Raw genomic sequence first — 19,062 nt, forward strand, 5'->3', positions numbered from 1 at the left:
TGCCTCCTCCAGTCTGTCCGGTCTCCTGCAGGCTCCGGGAGTCCTGGCCCCTGGAGCGGCGTGTGGCCCCCCCATGGCAAACAGTGGAACTTGAAGTAAAAGTACAAATACCCGGATACTGTGATCTGTCCAGAATACCTCATACAGTACTACTGTACCCTTTGTCATCTGGTGATGACAATTAACAATAATAAAATACTACACAGTGAAAAATTATTAGATGGGAAATATTGGATAAAAATATAAAGATCAAATATGAGATAAAACATATAAGATCAAATATTGCTTTAAATTGCCAAACCTGTATTGTGGTTCAGGCTTTCTCAACTTGAAATAGGACCCACTTTAATCTCTTGATTTTAAGTTGAGAAAACGTAAAATATATATACAGTAGGTTTTGCAATACAAGCATTTTTTTAGAAGTTGACCCAATGACTAATTTTCTCAGTGTAGGTGTTTTTTTTCCCCGGTTTTCTAAACTAAAATTACATGACTGTGTTAGGAATATAAGAAGTACACATATTTGCTTTGATATATACAGTATAAGTCCAAAGCCACAAAAACTGAATATACTTAATGAAGTACAAAGACCTTCAACTTGAAAAGGTCCAGATGAGGTTCTCTCAAACCAGAATCATGTTTTAAATGTTGCTTTAGTGCTGCAAAAATTATCTGAAATAATTTGGTTCTGGCGGAAACACACCATATGAAAACAGTAACCATCAACCTTTCAATTATAGTAAAACTATTAAATTACACAAGAAAATACATTAAATGCACTCAAGTATAAAAATGAAACTACTTTTTATGTTATATTCTTTATTTTGGTTAAAAATCAAACGTTTCCTATTACTGTCTGCAGGCGAAACTTAAAAGGACCTATGGAAAAACTCCCTGTTCCAGTGCTTGTGCACATCCATGTGACACATTAGAATTAGAACCGGCCTCCATCTGTCAAACTCCACCCACGGCTGGAGAGCCTGCGCTAGCCATTGGAACTGCTCTGTTGTTGGCTGCAGAGACCAGCACAAATCTTTGAAAGGGGACCTAATCTGTTTTCTCCTTATTTTCTGTCACATATAAAGAACGTTCCAATGTGGGATATTCATATCAGACGTGTCCAAAGTGTCAAATAATGAGGCAAACTAACGACAAAGGAATCACTGTGAACGAAAGCTCAGGTTTCCGACCGCTCTGGACGCTCCGTCTCCAAAGGTTTTCTTCTACTCTGGACGAGCCCACGTCAGCTGGTCACAGATTTATTTACATTGTCATCTGCTCCATCCCATCCGCTGTGCGTCTCTCCAAACAAAACCATTGAAAACAATGTGTTTTATTGTAGATCTATTTATTTTATGTATTTATTTTCCAATGTTTACATGAAAAAAAAAATCCCCGCGTCAACAAACCTTTAAATGAGGCTGTAGATCTAATATGATGAAGATCTGGCAACTGGATTGATTATTTCTCGCCTCAAATTTGTTCGGAAACAGATTTTTGTGAACCGATGAACTGATAAAGTTTATGTACTTCACACAACAGGCTCACAGAACTGGGGCAAACAGCTCTGGAGTGGGCGCGGGGAGTAGCAGCCTTTTCATTTAGGGCGATATACTGAAACTGGGCGTCAGGAGCAGGAGGGTTATGGAGGCATGTTAGAATGGTTAGAATGCATCATCTGAGTGGTATTTTAAGCAAAACAAACTTAAAAAACGTGTTTCGGGACCTCAGAGACCTATATTAACCCGTTAAAAAGGAGCATAATAGGTCCCCTTTAAAATGTAAAGATTTATCAACTGCTTAACATCACTTATATGAGAAACTCCGTTCATGAATTAAATTAAATCGTACTAACAGGTGGATGTAGCTGAATAAAATGAAATATATTTGTTTGCATCGTGCCTCAAGTTAAATAGTACTCGAAAAAAACTTGCTTACCCAGTCTTCAGTTCCATTGCACCCACACACACATTTAAGTGATGAGGATGAAAACACCTGAAAAAATAAACTAAAATACAAACATCCACAAATACAAGCATCATTTTTTTTTTTTTACAAACAAAATTCCGACATCCAAATGCAAAAATAAAAATAAGTGAAATTATCTGAAGTTCTGAAGAAGAAGCTCTTTGTATTAATAACCATTTGAAAATATAACAGTGAAGTCAGAGGCAAACAGGAAGTGATGTCGTCCTCCTCCTGATCTCGCTTCATGGGCGTCCTGACGGAGCTGCATGCTACACACAAAACAACAAGGAAAAAAAAACACAATCACATCAAGATCAGTGTAAACACGAAAATGTTACCTGCGGGCTCCTACGTACTACACCTGGTACTTTTCACACTGTTTGATGCACACTGTGAACATGGTTGTACACCAACCGCCTCCACACACCGACCCGTCCAGCTCCTCGAGCTTGCAGACGACACCACCCTCATCGGACTCCTCTCTCAGGGTAATGAGTCTGCCTACAGATGGGAGCCGGACCTCCCTGCTCCCCGGTGCGGCCGGAAGAACCTGGAGCTCAACGCTCAACACGACTCGGTAGCCAAGGTGGTGGTGGTGCTGCTGCTTCTTCCTGACCTTCTGGGAAGGTGATGCACGCCTCCAGGACCTTCAGGCTTCGGGACCATCTCTCAAGAGGTGCAGTCTGTCTTTCATGCCAACACCAACCTGCACGACAAATTCCCTGTATATTAAACTGTACTTGGCCGAAAAGATGGATTCTGATTCTATGGTTTTGGACACAGGGCATCTTGAAGTCTGACCTATTTGGCCCCTTAGGAGGTAGTTCTATCAAGGGAGCGGGCCCTGAAGACCTGGCCCCCTTGTTTTTTGATGGTTGGCGCTTTGTTTTGGGAGCCCCCAAACTTTCCCCTACAGCGCCAATCCCATCTCCCCGCCCGGTGAGGATGGAGGGGCGGCAGGCTAACCAAATATAGCTTCGGCATGGGTACCACCTACTTCCGATCCGGCCCCCGACTCACATGGTTGGTTTTTCAGCTGGTGGGGTCAGAGTTCAGCTTCCCTTTCAGGTTCATGTGAAAACGCTTCATATGGAGTATACTGCTGCTTCCATTTCCTGAAGTTGTTGTTTGGTTTATATCGAACTTCCTGCCGAGCAGACGGGGAAGGACTCCAGAGCCCAGGTCATCAATCAGGATCGTATCTCCATGGAGGGTTTTTAAACAGTGACACACAAAGGAGGTAGAAAACAAACAAAAAACAAAACATCAACGACCCTTAAAAAAAACATTCATACAATTCAGAACATGCACCGCAGACTGTTTTACAGTCACACAGGGTGTAAAACATTACGTGTTAAGAGCCTTAATACTGATGCGTTGTGTGTAATCTACTGCAGATGCTCGGACTGGAGCGTAAACAGACCGTCCGGCTCCAGCACAGAAAGCCCTGACGTCAGTCCAAAGAATCATTTCTCCATTTCCAACCCGAGAAGGCGTCCATCCGTTGTAACACCGGGGATCCAAAGGCATCCGACGCCGTCTGACAGCGGCGTCCGATCTGATCACTCTGGTCCAAGTGTATGAAAGAAGCTCCCAAAACACACAAATTACACAGCAGGAGCAGGTGGTGGTTTTTTTTGTTTCAGGTAAAGCGGACCCTTTCATCGTGAGTACAGGATATATTATTTAAGGTTTTTGGCTCCTGTCAAATCACTGTTTACCCATTTTAGATTAGGGTGCAGGAATCCCTTTCTCACAGATTCATTTGTGAAATTACAGTTTAGGTCTGAAAATATTCACGCACAACACTGGTCCTACTCCTTCGCACAACACTGGCCCTGCTAAATATAAATTGTGAAACCATAACTTTGACTCAGTCAGGGATGAATGATGAATATGTCGGCCTCAAAAAATGATATGCCATCACTCTACAGTACATTCTATGTTTTTTATCTACAGAGGAAAGTTTGGTCACAGCTGTTTACAATCGCAGGCTCGGCTTGAGTCGGACAAACATTAAAAAAAAGAAAACCCAGTGGTCTCCAGTTCTCACCCGCCGGAGCGTGTTGAACAGCGTTCATGGTGAAAAATGCTCGGTGAAAGGACTGGACCAGGACACTGAGCCGGGAGCAGCGGTGTCAGAGTGTTGAGAGCAAGTCCCCGCTCAAAACAGTGGAGTTCCAGCTTCAGAGCTTCTTCCTCCTCAGGAACCATTTCATTCACCAGGAACTTAGTTTGAGGAACTTTGCCCCCCCCCCCCTCTCCCAAGGAGGAACCTAGCTCAAAAATTGGTTCCACTTGGATCGGTCCTGGTTCCAAAAAGGTCCCTGCAGGGGATAACAGCTGATTTGACACAGTTTCCTTTCCATTAACCATTCAAAAACCAAGTTCAACAAAGAGGTCGGCACCACAGCAGCTTGAACTCCCTGTTTATTGTTGTGGTATTTTCGTTGCGTGCCCAACTGACACATCAAACCAAACAGTCGCACGCTGGGGGTCATTTAGCAGATTCCCAAGAGGGGAGGCCCTCCAACAGCCCTCCGTGTGAGGTAAGACCACCATCCTCTGACTGGAAACATTTAACCGGAAGGAGGGAGGGGGTGATGGAGGGGTGGAGGCACAGTGGCCTCCACCCCCCACACACAGAGCAGGCCGCCACAAAGCTTTCTCCCTCAGACCGTCTGGCCAGTGGTCCAGGAGACTCCGGACCAGGACCAACCAACTTCTGGAAGCGGTGGTTGAGTCGGCGACCGTGCATCGGCTGGTTGCCGAGACAAAATGGCTGCTGAATTGTAATCATTTTATAATCAGCTTCAAATGTGACGTATCGCTTCGTCCAATTCAAGAAGCCGGTCTCACCGGAACATCAGCGTTTAGTGAACAACGTCCTGTGTTCGGGGAGAAGGAGCCTTCAAACACACGTGGAATTAACGGCCGCAATGATGAACCAGCAGATTGGAGACGTTTGGAGACTTTTGAAACTCAACCCTCAAAAGGTTTCAAAGTTTCGAACTTGACATCCCCGTTAATGACAAAACTGTTTACAACACCGGCGCCAAACTATATCACACAGAAGTGATGGACAAGAGAAGCGGCCGCTGAACGCGTGCTCCACACGCTAGCAAAACACATGTTCGAGCGGCGTGTAAGTGAACAGAAATACGAGCGTCCGCTGCTCAAACCCAGATCTATATTATATTAATACATATTAATGACTTATATTAATTAACATCTGTATTGTATGAATTATTATCCACGTCCGTAGCTTTATTGTTGTGTTCATCGTGTGTCGCGCTGTTCACCTTGGAGAACGATCGAGCGGCATGAGCTGAAGTCCAGTGACACGACACCGCCGCCCAGCGGCCAAGCTCAGGCGTTGCAGCAGAACTAGTCCAACACAAAATAAATATTGTTTTAAACCTAAAAAATAAAAACGTAAGAAATAAAATGAATACAATATACAGATGCTTTTATTCAGAGACAGGTTGGTAGAATTTTTAATGAATACATTTATTTTCTTATCCCAGTGCAATTATAACGACGCCGGCGAACAAAACAATGTCAAAATGGCTCAAAGTTCGTATGAATTAATAGAACTTTACGTATTAAATGTTTCGCCTTTAATTTCTCCTCCTGGTTAAAACCCACCAAAGCAATGCCTTTTCAAAATATTATAAACCCTTATCCGAGGAAGCCTTTAAATGAATTTCTTGATATCCTGTGTTTATTTGCTTGTTTTTTGTTGATATATTTTACACATTTATATACATTTACATTTTATATTTTATTATGTATTTATTATGTTGTGTTATTATATGTTTCTCTTTGCTGTTAAATTGCATTTATTAAAATGCATGTAAAGATAAAAAAAATAGTATAATAATAATAATATTAATAAAAGTGTTCAAATTCAAATGTGTTATTTAGGGTTACGTTACTTAAACAAAATGAATTTAATTCATAAGAAAAGTATCCGTCGTTTCGCTTCGAGATCGGTTGCGTAGCAACCGTGTTTATAAACGCTTGGACCGTGACGTCATTTCAACGCGACGGCCTCCTCGCTCTCCGGGCTGTCAACGTGTTGTCGTTTCCCTGGATCGAGTCCCATTTGAACGGCCGTGCGGGGGGTCGGCAACGGTGACGGACGGATACAGCAACGTGAACCACGACCGGATCACCCGTCACAGCATGTCCGTGGTGCAGCGGAGCCCGGCGGGCTGGCTCCTGGACCCGGGGGCTCTGATCGACCGGGGCCTCTCGCCGTGTGTCCGGTGGAGGAAGCCCCGCGGATCGGAGTTTGAATGCCGCTTCAGACGGAGCTGTTTCCGCACCGGTACCGCTCACACGGCCACGGTGCCGAAGGATGACGATCCTCCGGTCAAACCTTCCCGGGTGAGCATGTGTCACGTTATCCAGAATTCAAGGAACTGTACTTGTTCACATACAGCAAACATATATTCAAATAATTATAATAATAATGAGTAATAGCGATCACCGTTTGCCCATTAGAGATTTCTATTATTTTTTATATAAAAATAAAATATATAAAAATGACTAAACATTTATATATATATATATATATATATATATATATATATATATATTCGTGTTTAATATATTTATTGTATTTATTTTTTTGTTGCTTTGGGATTCCCAAACTGTGGTCTGTGGCCCCCTACTGTTGTGATTTTTGTGAGATCACTACAGCCTTGTGTTGCCAAAAACTGTTTGGGAACCTTTTCTTTACCACATAGGTTATATCTCTTCTTCATTGTAACATATTACATATACTGTATAAAAATACGCAAAAATGATAAAGTTAAAATAGAAATAACAATAAACCTAAGAATAGGCTGGAAATATTGGCAATATACAGTGATCCTCAAATAGATTATTGTGAGCTCGCTAGAGCCTAGTCTTGCCAAAAAAAAAAAAAAACATTGTGGGGACCCTTGCTTTACCACATAGGTTATATCTCTTCTTCATTCTAACCAGAAAAGGAAACGGAGGCAAACTGTTCTCAACCAAGGGGAAATTGACTCGCAGGCGTACCATGAGAAGGTAAACACACAGACCAACACTTTCACTCAGTAAGCCAAGTCCCACCAAGTCCCACCAGGTCCCACCAGGTCCCACCAGGTCCCACCAGGTCCCACCAGGTCCCACCAGGTCCCACCAGGTCCCACCAAGTCCCACCAAGTCCCACCAGGTCCCACCAAGTCTCACCACACCCTTTCTTCTTAGAGATGTAATTCATCTCAAGTTTATTTCAAACTGGATTCGGCCTACTCCTCTGCTCTAGTGTTTCAAACAGTTTAAACCCTGTCATATTGAGATAACCCCTGTGATGTGCAATGGTACAGATCCGTGCTTTCGTTCTGGAGGGAACTAAGTCGCTGGTGGAGGCGGGCCGGTCGCTGGGCTTCCTGGACGAAGCGAGGGATGCGGTGGAGGGGGACCTTCCCCTGCAGGAGTGCCGCCTCGCAGCGCTCTGCCACATGGCCAAGGAGCTCCCTGTGGAGGCGAGCGGGGACCACGAGCGGCCGGTCCAGGCTCTGTCGGCCGAGGACGGCGACACGTCCCACCTGGACCTGTTCTCCCGGGTGACGGAGAACAGGGCGGATTCGGCCGTGGAGGTTTCCCTGATGGGGGATGCGTACGTGATACCACCGCGTTCAGCCTTCCTGCTCTCTGACCTCACGAGGATACAACCTCTAGTGGAATGTGAGTCAACCTTCTCTGTCTTTAATGGAGGGATGGAGGGATGGATGCATGGATGGATATATACTTCATTCAGCCCCGAAGGGAAATTGCAGTGTCACAGTAGCTCACATAAAAATATGCAGAAATAATAAAGTGATAAGAATGAAATAGAAAAAAAGGAAAAAGCAATAAACCTAAGAATGAACTAACTAGAAGATAGAAGAATGTGAAAATGCACAATAAACCTAAAATTTAACAGTAAAAAATTAAAAAAATAAGACGATATACAAAAAACTCATCGACTTGTTTCTCTCACAGACGGGAAGAGGTTTGATCTGATCGTGATGGATCCACCGTGGGAAAACAAGTCTGTTAAACGGAGCAGAAGGTATCCACTCACGAAAATCAATACAATGTTAATGTTGTTCACCTGAAATACAATGTACAATGTTTAACACGTTTAAGGGTTGTATCAGTAAGATCAAAACGTCGTCAACATCAACAACGCTTGTTTCCTCTTTGCTTTCCAGCTGCTTTGTTTCCGGTCCGTTTGACTCACTCATACATCCTTTAAAAGAAAGTTCTCTCACGTCTATAATTTTCCGTTCTCCCTCCTTTCCCTCGGCCCCAGGTACAGCTCCCTGCCGTCCTCGCAGCTCCGCCGTCTTCCCGTCCCGCTGCTGGCGTCGCCCGGCTGCCTGGTGGTCACCTGGGTCACCAACAGGCCGAGCCACCGCAGGTTCGTCCTGGACGAGCTCTACCCGCACTGGGGCGTGGCCGTCCTGGCTCAGTGGCTCTGGGTCAAGGTACAGAACCAAGACTGTGTATGTTTGTGTGTGTGTGTGTGTGTGTGTTCGACACATCGGGCGACTTTAACAGAACGGTGGAGGTTTTCCTTTAGGGAGATGTGTAACTTGCTTGTAAAGGCAGAACATCTAATAGCTTGTCCTTAAATGCACTAAGAGGAGTTTTGCACCAATCAGGGATCAGTATCCATGTTTTCATGATGGGTCTGTGTAACTTGTAGTAAAAAATGATTGATAACAAATGTTATTCCCCACAACATCAGAATGATTGTGACCTCATTGTTATGGAGTCCAGAAGCAGACGGTCCAAGTCGCTCCTCGTGGCGACAGGGGATGGGGGCACTACCACTTTAGTCCACCATGGGGCGCTAGTGTCACCAAACATCCACAACTCGGCACAGGTCGTCCTGTTGAAACTCTCTAAACATTAAAGAACCTTTTTCCGTGGATCTAAGTTGCTGCAGTTGACCCTGGTTGCGTTGCATCGGTCTCTCCCTCGTTTGTTTGACGTATCTTTTGTTTTCCAAGCTCCCCCGTTCTGAAAAAGAACCCACTTTGGTAGCTCCGTCCCGTCACTTCATGTCTGGTTTGGTATTGGTGGTTTTTGTTTCAGTAAAATCCTCCGCCGTGTGACCCCAGTTGTTCTCCTACACCTCCAGGTGACCACGTCCGGGGAGTTTGTTTTCCCTCTGGACTCGCCGCACAAAAAGCCGTACGAGGTGCTGGTCCTGGGGCGGTACCGTGGCGCGGCCGAGGGGCAGCCGGGGTGCGGCGCCAGGTGCGTCCTCTTGTTTTTCTCTGCCCGTGTGTTTGGCTGTTTGAACGGAGTCATCTCCTGACGTGAGGGCCGGCGTGGGCGTGGTCTGTTCCACGGTTTGAAGGGGAAACGTTGAAATAATAACCTGCTCCTGGTCGTCCTGCAGCGCTCCGGGCGGGCCGCGCCCCGTGGAGGAGCGGCGTCTCATCGTCAGTGTCCCGTCCGCGTTCCACTCCCACAAGCCGCCGCTCGCAGGTACGTTTCCGAGCTCCCGTCCGCCCAATATTAGCTGCTGGTTCCTCAGAGTTTGTTTCCCAACGTCTCCTACTCTTCAAGATTCAAGAGGTTTATTTGTCACATACAAACACTGTACATACTTTCATACATATACATACTTTCATACATATACATACTTTCAGACATATACATACTTTCATACATATACATACTTTCAGACATATACATACTTTCATACATATTTGCAGTGAAATGTCAATGCAACGCACCAGGTGATTACACATTATGTCCTGGGCTGAACACAGTAGCTACCTAAGAATTTCTACTTGACCAACCACCTGATTCCTAAAACGTAATGCAGTAAGTCAAATACTAGGGAATAAAATGAAAATATATAGAATAAAATAAGAACTCAAGGGTAATGCAGGGTGGGGGTACAGAATAGATAAAGGGAATAGACTTATGTATATGGGTTAGGCTATTTATGTATATACAGATATGTGCATTAAAGTGGCATGTGAATAAAGTGAGGTAGTGTTTGTGAGATATACAGCACAGTATACAACAGTACAGTGCAGCAATACAGTAACACCGAACAACCCAGAACAGTGACACAGTATGCTACATACAGTACAGTGAGGTAGTGGAGCCTATGTGTGTGTCTCAGTGAGGACCCCTGGTGAGCTCAGCCTTGACAGTTCTTATGTCTTGAGGAAGAAACTCCGTCTCAGTCTCTGTACATGACATATATTAGAATATAATTTTACAGGTTCATGGTTATTTTTAAAAGCTATTTCACAACCTCGTGTTGACTTTATATCGTGTTTTTGGAGATTTCAAATGTCCTTCAAATGTATTGAATTCAGTTTTACAAATATTAGGCCTAGAAGGTCAGTAAAGAGTAATCAGACGTTATGCGCTATTCATTTCTGAACACAACTCACTTTATATTTACTTTCTTACTTCCTAACCCTAATTGCTTATCACTCACCTTGCTCCCCGTCCGAACATTTACTGTTGTTACAATGATCAAGTTCATAATCTGTTTCTACCTCAGACTGACCTCGGCTCTGAGCCAAATAAATGGTACTTACCTGCAGTACTTTACCGAATACGGGAGTGTCCGAAAACCGGTCTTTAATTCCGTTAAAATGTGTAAAAGGTTTTAGTTTTAAGCGTAGGATAACCTTCAGACCCCCCGCACCCCAGTGGGGTGTCCCTGCTTAAAGAACTTTTAAAAAGCACCAGCAGAGAGCAGTGCAGCAGCATTAATAACCCTCACGCTGCACATACTGTCACTGAGCAATGCACTGCATCCCATCACGCCCCCAGCCCCCAGCCCCCAGGCCCCAGGCCCCAGCCCCCAGCCCCCAGCCCCCAGGCCGCAGCCCCAGGCCCCCTCACTTATTGTCATCTCAGTTTGTAGGTATTAAAGCTGCGACCGCAGGAAGGTGTTAATGGAACGGACACGGAACCTAATGTGTCTTTGATTTGGGGCTTTTTCCATTGATCGTGTCCTGGCGCCGTGTGTGTGTGTGTGTGTGTGTGTGTGTGTGTGTGTGTGTGTGTGTGTGTGTGTGTGTGTGTGTGTGTGTGTGTGTGTGTGTGTGTGTGTGTGTGTGTGTGTGTGTGTGTGTGTGTGTGTGTGTGTGTGTGTGTGTGTTGATCAATGAAAGTAAGAACCTTGGCAGTGAAAGTGAATTGGAGCGACTTGACGTCACCACGTCCTCCTCAGGGGAAACTGAGTGAGAGAGATGAGGAGGACCCCACCCGGGACATGTCGAGTGGGGTCGGGTGGGGTCGGTGTAGCTCCCGAGTGTCAGACCGAAAGGACGGATTTTCGTTTTTTTTTTGTTTGTTTTTTTTTCATCTCTAAACTTTGTTCAGGGAAAGTGATCCTCCCTCGCATCAGATCAATGGATCATGGATCGATGCACGAAACCAAAAACAAACATGAATTCACCGTCTGACGGGGACCGATGAGGCCGGGAGGTGGTGACGACTACAAATGTCACCATGTTTTACTGACCAGTACCACCATATCCATAATTTGGTCATATTTTATGCTTTTGCTATCTGTGCTTTCATAAATGACCTCACCATTCCCTTCCAGGGATGGATGAAGTGTCTGTCTGTCTGTCTGTCTGTCTGTCTGTCTGTCTGTCTGTCCTTCTCTCATTCAGTGGATATTAGGAGCGAGCAGGCGGAGGTGTTGATTAGAGCGTTATATTTACATTACATTTACATTTAGTCATTTAGCAGACGCTTTTATCCAAAGCGACTTACAAGGGAGAATAACATCCCATATATCCCTGGACATCCCAGAATCCCAGACGCCGTCCGCTCTCATCACGACGTGGACGTGATGTCGCAGATCCACTTCCCTCCGCGTGTTTGCTTCAGACTCGTGGCTCCAGCGAGCGCCGACGTTTCTCCCCGAGGTTTCCGAAAAGCGACCCTGGTGGGTTGGAGTAGGTGGGAGGGTGGAGTAACACGTCTGGGCTGGGTGGTTAGGAGTCGGGTCTGTGGAGCTTCACCAGGACACGCTGCCGCTCTACGCCGGCGTTTGATCGTATTCACTTCTGTTCGTCCTCCAAACGGAAGATTTATCAATAAAGCTGTTTGGTAAAATGGGCAGATTAACAGTCTGCACGCTCCCCCCTAGTGGAGCGCGGAGGAATTACACGGCACTAACTTAAGGAGCGACGCTGACGCTGAAGCCACAAATGGATGAAGGCGAGGCTCCACCTGCTTTACTCCAGATAAACCACGCTGGCTTGCGCTGATGTTTTTTGGACGACGTCCGTCCAGGCTGCTCGGCTTCTACTTGGAGCACGTCCCCCCCCCCCAAAAAAAATCTCAAATAATCTTCTAAGTCGTCCCGGGTGCAGCTCAGAGCGGACGCTGAATTCACCGACTCTGGTGGTTTTGTCCCCGGAGCTCGGTGTCACCACAGCTTGGGACCGCGACGCGCTAAACTCTCACTTACACTGTGTGTGTGTGTGTGTGTGTGTGTGTGTGTGTGTGTGTGTGTGTGTGTGTGTGTGTGTGTGTGTGTGTGTGTGTGTGTGTGTGTGTGTGTGTGAGGCCTCCAGAGCCTTCTGTCGGCCCCCGAAACGACTCCTGACCCACCTCCTGGTCCTGGATCCAGGCGTTCGCGCCCCCGCCCGCCCCCACCACCCCCCCGGCAGTTCTCCGCTTCGGGGCCAGATGGTCGTTTTACTTTTACTCGACTCTTTTGAAGAGGCGTGTCCCTGCTGCTCTGAATGTGAATGATGTGCGGACGGTGTTTATTTATTTAACGTCCGTCCACCGCGGGGCCGAGGGTCCACCTCAGAGTTTGTCTGGACGTGACTTCCCACACCGACACTCTGATTTACTGCCTGGATGACAGGGCGACATTATTTCTAACTTTATTTTTTGTATCATTATTAATTAATTAATAAATTGATTTATTTTTTCGGGTCATTAAAATGTCTTATAATGTAGTTTTAGAATGAACGAGACCTTTGAAAGTCATTAAAAAGACTTAAATCCCAATGGATGAGGTCTTGATTTCGGCACGGCTTGTTTGACTTGGTCGAGCGGCGTTGAAAATATTCATGGGAGCCCTAAATGTTGGCGAGAAGCGTCTTGGAGGGTCCGATGTGACGGTGACGCGTGCGGACGCCTCCGTTGGTGTGGAGATACAAACGGTTTGAGTGGCTCCTCCTCGGGAAGCAGGAGCTCTGCAGCTCCTTCAAACCTGCTCAGGAAAAACCTCCTCGTTCCCTCTCTGCTCCCGGTCCCACAGGGCGAGCAGGAGCGGCTCAGCCAAACCCCCTGTCTGTCTCTCTCTGTCTCTCTCTCTTTTTGTCTCTGTCTCTCTCTGTCGCTCTCTCTCTGTCTCTCTGTCGCTCTCTCTCTCTGACTCTCTTTCTCTCTCTCTGTCTGTCTATCTCTCTCTCTCTTTCTCTCTGTCCCTTTCTGTCTCTCTGACTTTCTCTGTCTCTCTCTCTTTCTCTCTCTGTCACTCTCTGTCTCTCTCGCTCTCTCTCTGTCTCTCTTTCTCTCTGTCGCTCGCTCTCTCTCTGTCTCTGTCTCTTTTGCTCTGCCTCTCTCTGTCGCTCTCTGTCTCTCTGTGTGCCTCTCTGTCTCTCTCTTTGTTGCTCTCTGTTGTTCGCTCTCTCTCTCTCTGTCCCTCCCTCTGTCTCTTTCTCTTTCTCTCTCTCTCTGTCGCTTGCTCTCTCTGTCTCTCTGTCTCTCTCTTTGTTGCTCTCTGTTGCTCGCTCTCTCTCGCTCTGTCCCTCTCTCTCTCTGTCTCTCTCTTTTTCCCTCTGTCGCTCTCTCTCGCTGTCTCTCTCTGTGTGTCTCTCTCTCTTTCTCTCTCTCTCTCTCTGTCTCTCTCTCTCGCTTTCTCTCTCTGTCGCTCTCGTTGCTCTTTGTCTCGTTCAGTTAAAGGTTCATTTCGCCGTTTGTTGGCTTGGAGTCGTGAGGAGCTGAGTCACCGACGGGGGAGAGCTGCGGGTTTGGCCTTTCTGCTCCCAGCGTCTCCCTGGCGGAGTCTGGGCGGAGGGGAGATGTAGTCTGGCTCTGAGGGTGGAGGAGGTGGAGGGCTCTCAGCCTTGGGAGCTCATTATCTCCCAGAGCGCTGGCTCGGTGCGGTGTTCGCTGACAGGAGGAGTGAGCCTCCTCCGTCAGGTCCTGGAACGTCCTTGTTCCTCCTTTCAAGGTCACGTCCACCCCGAACCCAAACCACGTCCGCCCCACTCCCTAATCAGCACCGCCCAAACCCACCACCACCACCTCTACAAGCCTGTGGCGTTTGGCACAGTGGGTCCAACACAACTCTTCTCTTTCACTTAATAACTCTCAGGAAAATCCCAGAAAATCAATTCTCCCCAGTTTCCTGACTCTGGATCTGCTAATTGGCACCAGAAGTTCAAACATGGCCGAAGGTTGACCTCGTGAACCTGCTCTGCGCGCTGAGCGAGGCCGACTTAGTGCTCAGTCTGTATGAAACAGTGGTGTAGATGTAGACAGATGTCCCAGCAGCGACATTAACAACAATAGGCAGTAATGAAGACAAACAAAACGATGAAAAAATGATCAAAATAAAAATTCAAAATAAAAGCGGCAGTATGGGGGTAAAAAAAGTGAAATGCACAATAAGAGTTCACAGTTTACTGTACATGATAAAATATGGCAGGACGATTATAGAAAATACATTTGGAGCATTAAATCAGTAAAAACAGAATGAAGAACGAACCAAAAATCAACAGTAAAAAGTGAATAATAAGATAATAAAAGTGACGCTGGGTAGCAGGTACCAGGATGACGTTCTGCATCCGGTGAAATGTGGTGTTTTTATTTTGCTTGCCTGGATATTTGGTGTTGTCCTTCTCAGGTTGTAGTTTTAGACGTTCACTGCAATTACTGTGAAGATGTTTTTCTGTGGGACCAGTGTGTCCAAAAATACATTGTTTTACTCAAATACTAAGTTGTTCTGGACGATGGTTCCAACACGTGGTCGGTAGATCTCCGTTAAACGCTGCAGAGACGCTTCCGTTTACATCTCTCTCTCCCTCCCTCCCTCTCCCCCAGAGGTCCTGGGGCCCTACCTGGGGGCCCAGCCTAAGTGCCTGGAGCTGTTTGCCCGGAGCCTCCACCCGGGCTGGACCTGCTGGGGCAACGAGGTGCTCAAGTTCCAGCACAGCGGCTACTTCCACGCGACGGCCGCCGGCGACGGGGCCGACTAGCGCCCGGCCCCGAGCGGTGGCGCGCCGGCCGGGGCCCGGCCGCTGTGACGGTTCTCCGCCGCCCCGTCTACCAGCCGTTTGTTAACATCCCTCACGTCGCTTTACTCGATTTGTTTTCACGGCTTTCCAGAAACGCACAGAATATTTTGAACGTCTCCTCCTTGATCTGCTGGGTTTGTATTTTGTATTTTATATATATATATATTTATATTTTTTGTCCATTCGGGACCTTCTTCGATTTAAGTTTTTCTCGGCGTGCTGGGGAGATGAAAGTGCATCGGTGCGGCGCGCTGATCAAGGTCTGCGTTTTTTTGAGCGAAGCTGCCCGGCTCCCACGAGACGAGCGGCTCCAGCTCCGCCCGAGCGCCGGCGCCGCGATGCTATTTTTACGCCTTTTAACGTTTGAAACTTCACGCTCCTGCGTCTGAGTCTTTTAACCCCCCCCCCCCCCATACGACGTGATTCAGGTTCTCACTCGGAATTTTCACGATGCGACGGCAACGTTTTCCACTGCAGACAAAGCAACACAACACGTCACGTTAAGGCGGAGGAAACGCATTGGGCCGACACCACCTCCAGTGTTTTATTCTTCAGCCTTTTGCTGTTTTTGTTCTGTTTTTTTTTTTTACGCTTCTTTCCATTTTCCACAAACGTTTGAACCAAGCTTCAGATCTTTGTGAAAGCGATACTCTGCAGGAAAGCGGCGTATGATGTGTGTCCCAGTCCCCGGTTCCGATTTTCCGCGTCACCGTTTTTCTCCGAGCGGGTGCGCGCCGGAGCCTCCATCGGACGCGGCAATTCGGCACCGCAGCGGGGGGTGGAGCTTAACGCGAAGCGGGCGGGGCTCATCGCAGCTCTGGGATTGGACGGACTCGGAGCACTCTGCTGTTGTCGTTTGTGGTTTTGGGTGTGAAGCGGGCTGTGGAGTCGTGACCACACCCACTCAGGTGGGTGTGGTCAGGGGTGGAGGCTTGGCCAGAGGCTGGGCGTGGTCGCTCTCGTGGCTCCGAGCCGAAGGTGAGGGGGATGAGTCATTGCTCCCTCTTTGTCCCCCTCGCTCCTTTCATTCTTTCTTTCCGCGTCTCTCGCCCGTCCCTCTTTTTCATGCTTCCTCTCCCCGTCCGCCGCTCGTTTTCCTGTCTCACTCGCTCCGTCTCTCTCTCCGTCTTGCCCTTCGTCCATCTACAGTGTTATCTTCTCTTTGTCTTTTGCTCTCACACACCTCTCTCACTTATTCCTTTCTCCTGCCGAATGCTTCTCACCCGCTCTCGCTCTTTGTCTCCTTCGCTTTCCCTTTCTCTTCCTGTCTCTCTCTTTCTTGCTCTCTGTCTCTCTCTCTGTCTCTCTCCTTCTTTCTCTCTCTCTCTCTCCGTCTCTCTCTCTCTCCCTCTCTCTCTCTGTCTCTCTCTTTGTTTCTCTCTCTCTCTCTGTCTCTCTCTCTCTGTCTCTCTTTGTCTCTCTCTCTCTCTCCATCTCTCTCCGTCTCTCTCTCTCTCACGCACACGTCCCTCGGTCTCTCGTTCACACAAATTCTTTCTCACTTTCTCTCTATTTTCACATTTCTCTCACTCCCTCTCTCATTCCATCACGTTTTTGTCTGTCTGTCTGTCTGTCTGTCTGTCTGTCTGTCTGTCTGTCTGTCCTATCTATGTCTCTCTCTCTCCTTTCACACGTCACGCTGCCCCTCCTTGAATCACTCTATCCTCTTCTTCTTCATTATGTTAAACAGAGTTATAAATGGAGGATTTGGTTGGGGAAAAAAAAGTGTTTTTGGGGCGAAGAGAAGATGACGTCAGTGTAAAAAAGAAAAGCGTACTTTCCGTCTCTTTAGTTTTCCGTCAAGTGGAAATCTCAAATAATTCTCTCCAACTCATCTTCGCAGACCCTAAGTAATGAAACTTTAAAATTATAATCCACATCTAATTTATTCGCAAAGTACGTTCGTATATGGGAGGAATTTGACTCTGTGAAACATTGTGGGTAGAATAATAATCCAAAAATATATGATACAATATAATCAATAAACACAATTCAATTGAATATAATGAATAAATATAATACAAATAATACATAGCAAATGAAAGACGTGAGGGCAGACATGATAAGTTAATAACTACATGTACAGATCAGGTTGTTGGAGTCACAGTCAGTGCAGTGGAATGTACCTTTAAAAGCATGATGTCATAGCTTCTGGTAAAGTTATGAATAGGAGAATAAATCATAACTCAAATAATAATTCAAATTCTGCTGCCGCTTGCCAGAGTTTTCAGTCACGTAAAAAGTCGATTTAACTTTAAACTTCCTGGACAATGGGGTGCTGCTTCAACTAGTATTACTGTTTTCTTTACACGCTTGTCTTTATTTACATTTTTCTTGTTTTTCTTGTCTCCTCAAATGTGCTGTTCATTAACTTGAAATGATTCATTACTGTTATTATAATTTTTAATTCTGAAATGTCCGTTCTTTGTACTTTGTACGGAAGGTGCCATAAAAATAAGGTTGTTTTTATTATTTTTATTATTTTTATTATTAATGTCATTTTGTACTGTGTTACTCTAATGCGTCAGCAGACCACGGCAGATTAATATTCGTCTTGATGAATTACTCCTTTTGAGTTAAACCAACCACCTCGATCCTGTTTGAATGTTGAATGTGATAGAAATATTTTGGTGAAATACTGTATTTTCAATTCGACTCGTGAAACGTTAGGACTCGCCCTGCGCGTTGTCCGGAGCCCTGCTGGTGGAATGCCGTCCTCAGGGGACGGGGTCGTGGGAAGCGTCCTCCCAACTCCACGAAGGCCCCTCCGCTCGCCAAGGATGACTCCTCATCGCCGGCGTTCCCATGGCAACCGGCGCTCCATCCTTGACCCTCACAGCATCCGAGGCGTTTGAGATGGATTCGGGTGCAGAGGACTCGGCGTCGCTTCTTTTTAGTTCCTTCTGCCTTTTCTTGTTTGCGTTTCCAAAGTACATTTTCCAGGTAGCGTCAAAAAGATACACATGTATGAAAAAAACATTTCAACTGTTCAGAAGGAAGTGGACGTGTTGCTGTGTCAGAGCAGCACACCACTATTTAACTTGCACCGTGTGTGTGTGTGTGTGTGTGTGTATGTGTGTGGGTGGTGGTTTTCGGAGAAGTTCTCATCAATAAAAACGTGTTTGTTTTCTATTGAGGGTTGGAGCCGCACCTGAAAAACGTATTTTGAGCTTTTGACTTTAAAGTCAGAATTCCGAGATTAAATCTCTGGATTCTGATGCTGGATTGTGTAAAGTACATATTGAGTACACGCAGTAACAGGAGGTGGAAAACAGAAAACCAAACGCGGGAGAAAATTTTGAGTTTAGCAGAAAGTCGGCGCTTTAAAGGAAGCCTGACCACTGAATATAGGAAAAGCTTTAAGGCAGGAAGAACATCTCTTACGTTTGATCCGGCCATAAATTATGGATTGTGTGTTTATTGTGCCCGGAAGAAGCCGGAGGCAAACTTCTACCGCCGCGCACAATAAGATGAATCTGATCTACACACATGTGAGTGTGGAACCCATGAGGAGAAATGTCAAATAATTCACCGTGTTTTGCACACTGAGAAACAGGCTTCCAGAGGTTTGAAGAGGTGGACAGAACTCACAACTTAAACCAAGTAGAATGACCTTCACGCGTCTTGTCCCAACGGGCAATAGACGGGCGGCAAAGGAGTCATTTCCACTGTTTTTATCAGTATCGGTCCGGTTCATTTCATAATTCGCTTGATTTTCTGGAGAGCTGTGACCAGATTAGAAAAGGGAGCAAGAAGCGTGAGACAAAATGTATAAAAGAGTAAAAAAGCAGATAACTTCCTTTACAAAACAACC

At 46.2% G+C, this 19,062-nt stretch overlaps 1 protein-coding gene across 1 annotated transcript in view; it reads left to right on the plus strand.

The window, feature by feature from the left end:
- Positions 1 to 6,156: 6,156 nt before the first annotated feature.
- The window catches only part of mettl4 (methyltransferase 4, N6-adenosine), a gene marked incomplete at both ends in the record, with an annotated part of 23,501 nt that continues 10,595 nt past the window's right edge, over positions 6,157 to 19,062 (plus strand). The window contains 10 exon segments of the mRNA XM_080020048.1: positions 6,157 to 6,360; positions 6,964 to 7,029; positions 7,332 to 7,692; positions 7,990 to 8,059; positions 8,303 to 8,477; positions 9,137 to 9,255; positions 9,401 to 9,489; positions 15,055 to 15,179; positions 15,181 to 15,253; positions 16,157 to 16,226. Coding sequence (XP_079876174.1) covers positions 6,157 to 6,360; positions 6,964 to 7,029; positions 7,332 to 7,692; positions 7,990 to 8,059; positions 8,303 to 8,477; positions 9,137 to 9,255; positions 9,401 to 9,489; positions 15,055 to 15,179; positions 15,181 to 15,253; positions 16,157 to 16,226 — 1,352 coding nt within the window.

Source organism: Zeus faber, assembly GCF_960531495.2.
Source record: "Zeus faber genome assembly, chromosome: 19".
Taxonomy (NCBI): domain Eukaryota; kingdom Metazoa; phylum Chordata; class Actinopteri; order Zeiformes; family Zeidae; genus Zeus; species Zeus faber.